This window comes from Montipora capricornis, chromosome 8 (assembly GCF_036669925.1).
Source record: "Montipora capricornis isolate CH-2021 chromosome 8, ASM3666992v2, whole genome shotgun sequence".
In the NCBI taxonomy this organism is placed as follows: Eukaryota; Metazoa; Cnidaria; class Anthozoa; order Scleractinia; family Acroporidae; genus Montipora; species Montipora capricornis.
The window spans coordinates 20,409,823-20,417,322 of record NC_090890.1 but is presented as its reverse complement, the minus strand read 5'-3'; the positions used below and the strand labels follow the sequence as shown (position 1 = coordinate 20,417,322).

Genomic DNA, 7,500 nt, shown 5'->3' with positions numbered 1-7,500 from the left:
GCTATTGTTTGCATGAACATAAAGACCCTTCCTTAACATTTCTTAAGAATTGATTTATCAAAAGAGGAGATTCAAGATCTTTTCAAGTGCATTAATGGGTACTAAACATGAGTATTTAATAGTAAACTCTTAATGACTACTCTTAATGGGAACTTTGAGTTTTGTTTCTCCGAGACCCTTCTCCACGGGGAACCTTGAGGGTCGAGGGGAAACAAAACTCACTGTTTCCCGTGGGACCAGATGTTACGTGCTCTGTTATACCCCACAACTGAAAATGAACAAACTAAAGAAGAGTATAGTCTTCATTGGTCAAATACAAATGAGTAACAATTGCCTTCAATGATTTCCTTCAATAAATAACTTTCAACTCTTGTCTCGTATCAGTTGCTGTATTTCTTCCTCACTTCGCCCCTGAAAGCGTTTTGTCGGGGCCATGACTTGAAAAAACTTGAAAATAACTCAGATTTCCGAATTTCATTGAAAATCGCGGTGGACGAGCTCAGGAATTTGCCGCGCTTTCAAGACACATGTCCTGATCACGTGCAAGTCCAAGGTTCAAGCTGTTTCCCTAGGGAGTTAGTGAGTTTTGTTCGCCCATGGGAGTTATACAGTTTTGAGGCCCGTCACGTGATATGCTCTCGTCCAATAGATAACTGCATTTCAGTTATTGTCCATTTTTTATGGACAATCAATTCCTAAACTCTTGCTTTTGTTTTCAAGAGTGCTTTTCCCAGGAGGCGGAGCGAGCTTATCTGACTCAGGTTACTTAAGGACTGGCAAGATTATTTATGATTTGGCATTACAGGTAAGGCAAGAACAAAACATTTCACATAATTAAGGTAGGCTTGTCCTTCTTCAAAAGGAAACTTCGGTCTTTGAGCAGTCAAAAGTAATGTCTGTATTGTTTAAAGCCAAGTTATTGTTATTGTCAATGAACGCAGGTTGACAAGCTGCCTCATAATCACGCATAACGCAAAATACTCGTCTGATAATCGTTCCCTGTTTACCGATAAAACGGTTTGGACTGAGGATTGGATATTTTTCCCACAAGATCCTTGCTTGTTTCCACCACAACTTCGGGCAAGGACAGCACTGAATCTCTTTTGAATGTGAACGTGTATCTAGTAGTCACGATATAAATTTCATGAGAGTGTAAATCCACTTCAAACATGTTGAGTATGCTTCTTTTCAGGCGTACGATTCAGGGGATAGGTTTCCAGTATGGGGAACTTGTCTTGGATTTGAGATGCTTAACATTTTGACCAGTGGATTGGATGACAACCAAATGTTGGATACATGTGATGAAGAGATTAGATGTGTACCTTTGGATTGTACTTCAGGTAACGGGCAAATTCTCGTACGAAAGATTCAACAAAGTTCTCTCGTTCATTGCAATTTTTTCCTGGCAGAAGACGATATCTCCTGTAGCTTAAGCGATTAAATTTTATAAAAGCAGATTAATTCATTTAATAATCACTATTTCTGTTATAGATGCAAGCCAGAGTCTTATGTTCAGTGGTCCAGACTCTGATGAAGTCAAGAAAATTCTCATGCGACAAAACGTCGCCTTTAACTATCATAGGTTCTGTGTTACAACGAAGGTATGTATTTACAGTGAAACCTCTCTATAATTGCTGAACTGAGGCCAGGACTTGCTGGCTATGTAGGCCGCTATGGCGAAATTGTGGGGAGAGAGAACACAGTTGGATTCCGTAGGAACTCTTTTAGTGAAGACGTCTGATTGGTTATAGCCTGGTTTAGTACAATAGACTTTTGATAGTTCCGTGAGAAATTGTGAGGAAGAAGGTTCGAATTCCCAGTATTTAAGAAAGCGAGTGGATCTGAATTGGAGATACCTAATTGACTTTAATTTAGTAGGATAATTTTTCATGTGACTGGCTTAGAAGAGAAGAGAAGACCATGCAAGTCACCATCCGGTTTCGAGTTGGCCTCCATAGTTGCACGTGTAGTGCTACTGCTGCTGAAAAGTTATTCGTCTGTGTCTATGCTTCGATGCGCTAAAATTAAAAAGATTCACCATCCACACATTTATCTACGCCTTTATTCGGGTCTGAGTTATACATAATAATGGTGAGACCCGACCAAGGAACACAAACCTGATTAATTTGAGTTTCTTTAATAATCAATGACCCTCACAGGTAACCTATCATTTATGTCACTGTAGAGATTCCGCGAAAACACCAACGCCAAGTTCTTCAAACTCCTCTCAACAAACAAAGACAAAAATGGACTAGAATTCATCTCCACTATTGAAGGTACAGGGTTAGTTGTTCCTTGTAGACATTAATAGCTTTCTCAAAAGGGGAGGACAGGGAAAAGAGTTTTGACTGAAATGCTTAGCATCATATCCGTTTACAGAAACAAAAACAGAGTTATAAGAAAAACAAGTATTTCTTCTTAAGAGTGCCTGCAGTGATGAAATTCTTTTTCCAAATAGAGCCGAAGACAAGTGAAATCAATTGTGATTTTTTATGAGAAAAAACCGGAGTAGAGAACTAATGTAAGGTGCTGTGTACAGTATATATAATTAATATGAAAACAAATAAACAGTATCAAAATACAAAAAAAAAACCAAACTCAATCCACATTTAACAACAAGTTAACACACGGGCGGAAGGTGAGTGCACTCACCATGGTATCTACCCTGCTCCTCCTGTACCTCTTCCTGTTTAATATCTCTCTCTCTCTCTCTCTCTCCATAGGTATGATCAGGCACTTTGGTAACATCTTTCTCTTTTCGTAATAGCTCCGCATGTTCAGCGTGGAAAATTCTGAATTTTATACCTAGAAAGCACAAATACATGGGCTTACTGCATGCCAAGTTTCAGTAAATACCACATTAATCTGTCAGAAATAAGGCTAAAATAGTGCTCAAGAGGTTACAAAGTAGCCCTATGTCGTGGTAAGGTTAAAGTTTAAAGCGATTTTTCTACTTTTTCCGCCAAATTGTAGCTATTGGATTACCATTCATGTGCCATACCATTCTCTCGATTACCACGGCACTTTAAAAAACTGAAATTGGGGTTTCCAAAATTTTGCCGTGTATGTGTTTGACTTTTCATGTCGATGAAAGGTTTCACGATTCGGAAAAAGCCCTTTTTTTACACAGCGAGTTTGAAAAATTAATTTCCCAAGTTACATCTCACCAATATTGTACAAATCATGTGCAGTAATTAGAGTAACTATCTGGCATTGTAACAAAACAGTTTTGACCAAAATAGACAAAGATTCAAATTTTTTACGAATTTTTTAAGGGACCCATGTCTAAAAACCGGCTACGTTACAAAAGCGCCCGATTTGCCATATCTTCCAAATGCTAACTTTGGCATGATTTTTCGAGAGAAAGCAAACATAATTTATATGAACTTGTTTAGTAACATGAGAGTAATAAGTGACCCAAAATTGACATTTTACCTTTAAAACGGGAGGGAGCTAGAGCTTCTTAAACCCTTTTACTACCTTGACGCAATTCACTTTGCGGAGTCTAATTAAGGGTATATGCATTAAAACTTTTTTTCCATTAATTTCAATGATGAATGATGTCTGAAACCTAAAATATAAATTGTTTTTCAAATATATGACTAGCTGTGAGCAGTCTACCAGGGATAGATAGATCAATTTTATTCATATAAGATCAGTAGCCCAGATTTAACTCAGGTGAATGAAGGCCTGGGCCCAGATCTATTTTATGAAAATAAATGAGGTGGTGGTCCAACTATTGATCCATTATATATAACACGAAATAACTTTGGCACATCGTTAGCAGCAACAAGATGTGAAACCTTAACTGCTATATAGGATGATATATTATCACGTCACATTTCAAAGTTATTTTTAGCACAGAAATCTTCTCAGCTAAACGGCAACACTTTTTATCATTTTCTGGTGGCTGGATTTACCTTGATGATGCTAATACTATTGGATACGTCATTTCTGTTCTTGGACATTTTAAGATAATTTTAAATAAATGTCCGAAAAAACAAGTCCTTTTCCATTGGCGACTGGGCACTAGTACTAAATGCCTTATATTTCCAAAACTAAAGCGATTTTTCACAGTTCGTTTTCTTTTACCATTTTGACTAATCTAATCGTAGGGAAGTGAAATAAATTTTAGCATAAACTGTTGCCGTTTTTTATCTTGAATTTTGTGGCCGTAACGAGTCACGTGACCTACTTTTGTGACGTTATTAGCCTGCGAAAGTCCTTGTTTGTTATTACTAAACCTTCAGAAGTTAAGCCACTTCCTGATTTTTTTTTGTGTGCAATAATTTGGGGCCAGGTTGGGGCCCATGCCTTAATTTACTCGAGAATGAGATTAAATCGCGTAATGAGATGCAGGCCGTGTACGTGCGTGAGGGAGGCTTAATGATAATTTATCATATAAGAGACAATGTATTATTGTTGAAAGTTTTTATCGCGCTTACATAGAGAAAGGCGTGAAATGAAATACTTAACGATATGGATAATTTTCCTGTTACTCGATACACTTAAATGCTGCTCACTAAAAATACTCTGAGTAATCAGAGGAATTAACAGCTACTCAGTTTGAGCTCATATGCTCTGACGCGCCCACGATGCAGAATAACGCATTCACTTATTCTCCGAGTAACTGAAAGGTACTAAATTTGTGCTCATATGGAGTACCGGACATACTATTCAAAATTACGCATTGTACTCAGTCTCTGAATAATTGAGAGCTACTCAATCCGCTGTGCTGAAGATTATCTAGCTGAGTGCAATTACTCACTGTACAGAGATCATGCATATGTTCATTTTAATCACTCTGAGTTATAAAACGGTACAGTAACTCAATGTCACTTAAGCTACTTAGTTGCTCCGGAGCCATGAAAGTCGACATAGATGTACTCCTTGGAGACTATACATATATTATAACACGGAAAATTAAGAGTTCGCTTTTTTCTGAAAAAAATTGAGTATTAATGTTCGTTACAGTAACAAAGAGAATACATCGAGGCGGATAATTTATATTATTATATGGCAAAGCCAGTCTTGGGCAAATCCCAGCGCTCTGATTGGTTCTTTCTCGGTCGGGATTTTGCAGTACGGACCATTTCCGTGGAAACGGTCCAAGCCATGTACTCTTGTTTCGGAGCAGAGCCGGCAAATTCATAATTTGCAACCAAAACAGCGAAAAAAAACTGTGAATATTGTCATTCTTCACAGTGAAACTACCTGAAGAAGCTAAAAAGATTGAAAAGCTAAAAGATAAAGAGCTAAAAAGATTGATTGCACCGGAACTGCATTTTACTATCAGAAACAGAATGCCATAATAAACAACTTACTAACCGAGCTTGCTCGGGCCGTACTGGAGAATATTTGCCCTCGCGCTCGGTTAGTAAGCGATTAATACCAACTATTTGCGACATAGAACTCCAATATTTGTAAAACTGTTCAGCGAGCGAAGGGTTTATAAAAACTTATCTCGCTAAATGTAAGTGAACTTGAAAACCGGCAAAAAGCCACGTACAAGAAGTAGCTATTGTTGTAGGACAATTGCAATACCCAAATAACAAGAATGCGCCTTATTCTGCTGTATGACTTTTTAGCGCTTATAGGAATGTCACTTAAGCATGCTTTACAGTCGATGCGCTTCATACATCAGTCATCTAGGGACATGACTGGAAACTATTTCTCGGCAGATTTCAGATACCTTTATTACTAGTAGTGACCTTTCTTTTTTTGATAACGTGATTACTCATCAGTTTTGTTTTCACTTCATTTAAGGTGATAAGATGTGCCATAAGAAAGTATAAACTTTTTCTTTTTTTCTTTTCTTCTGTCTTTGGCCAAAACAAAAATGATTGAAAAGTACGTGCAATTTAAGTTGAAAGTTCCGAAGTATAGTTTCCTTGATGGAACCGTTTTGAGATTGTCATCGTTTCCGAGGTGTTAGCAGTTCAAAACCTGCTTGAACACAGATAATAGTAAAAAAATCATGAGACTTATACTTTCTTTTCTGAGGTTATAATGTTACATAGTTATGCTAGAGACAACTAGTATTTGGTGTGAAGTTCATTAAGTTGCACCTTTTTAAAATTTTCTTGTTCATTGCGAGAACGCCAAATAACTTTATTTCATTAGCGTCTCTTTTAGGTATAATACGCTGGAAAGTTTTACCAATTTAGCGAAAAAATAATCAGATTAAAAGGCTTTAAAACAGGCATACATTTACCCCAATACATTTTCATCGTGACGCAAATTAAATACTTTAATCATATAGTGCAGTCGATAGTCACTGAAATTGAAACTTTCAGAATAATTCAGGTCTGTTCGTTAACTTATTTACTTTAAAGTGGCCCTAATAAAATTTATCTTGGGTCCTGAGGGCAAATGGTGTATAGTTGCGATTCTGTTAGAAGCAAAAGAGTCTTGAATCGGACTGTTCAAGGACTTTATTGTTAGTTAATGACTTTATTTTTAGTTGTTAGTCATCATTAACCTTATAATTGAAGAAATGGTTTCTTGGTTCCAGTTCCCATGTTATATGGGCTTCTGCAAATCAAAAATGTCTGAACACGGGCTTTTCTGATGAGTAAAACCAGGTGTTGATCCTGGTAAGATAATGTTGAGATTCATTTATTAGATCGTTCACCTCTACTAAATTGGGTGTCTTAATTAAAGGGCCCTAGCCAGCAACGCCTTTGTCTTGTTTCATGCCAAAAATTTGGCTGTATTAGCGTAGAGCGTGTAGAAACGAAAATGATCACTGTGAAACTGTTCATTGCAATTAAACAGACTTCAAATAGTTTATGTAAGAACTTAATAGTTTATTTACCTCACACAACTTAAGAGCAGGTTATATGACAAGAGTAAAGCATAGATATGTATATATAAAGAAGCAAACATGTTGCGGAGAAAAGTGGACGAGCGTCAGAAATAAGTTGAAAACCATCGTTACAAAAGTTCCTTTTTTCCGTTACGAAAGTGCCCTTTTCGTTACAAAGTGCCCGTTAGTTACAAAAGTGCCCTGTGAAATGTGACAAAAGTGCCCTACCAAGGTTACGAAAGTTCCCTATGTTACAAAAGTGCCCTTTTCTCGTTACGAAAGTGCCCGTTTTACGTTACAAAAGTGCCTATGGCTCTCTCTCTCTCTCTCTCTCTCTCTCTCTCTCTCTCTCTCTCTCTCTCTCTCTCTCTCTCTCTCTCTCTCTCTCTCTCTCTCTCTCTCTCTCTCTCTCTCTCTCTCTCTCTCTCTCTCTCTCTAACAGAATGCAGAGAATGAATGTACTTTGACGAGAAGATTAGGCGTTAAGGGAACCAATAAGAACCCGTCAATTGATCTTGTGGAGCTTATGCACCCAGACAGACGTAAAGGCGGCGATGTTTGATGTCCTTTAAACAACAAGGCGGCCCAATTTTGTTGTTCTTCCAGACTTTTGCTCAGGACATTTAAATCCATTCTCGTGCAAATATTTTCCTCAGCCTGCTTAAAATGTCACATAACAGATGATACCGTCA

At 37.5% G+C, this 7,500-nt stretch overlaps 1 protein-coding gene across 6 annotated transcripts in view; it reads left to right on the top strand.

Annotated features, from left to right (window-relative positions):
* LOC138060425 (gamma-glutamyl hydrolase-like) overlaps window positions 1-7,500 on the top strand; it is a 25,932-nt gene that overhangs the window by 8,244 nt on the left and 10,188 nt on the right. For 4 of the 6 annotated variants that reach the window (XM_068906186.1, XM_068906189.1, XM_068906188.1 and 1 more), the window contains 5 exons: window positions 48-98; window positions 721-805; window positions 1,193-1,340; window positions 1,492-1,601; window positions 2,186-2,276. In XM_068906186.1, coding sequence (XP_068762287.1) covers window positions 48-98; window positions 721-805; window positions 1,193-1,340; window positions 1,492-1,601; window positions 2,186-2,276 — 485 coding nt within the window. The remainder of the gene's footprint in view (window positions 1-47; window positions 99-720; window positions 806-1,192; window positions 1,341-1,491; window positions 1,602-2,185; window positions 2,277-7,500) is intronic. The other 2 variants (XM_068906191.1, XM_068906192.1) reach the window with 1 other exon arrangement.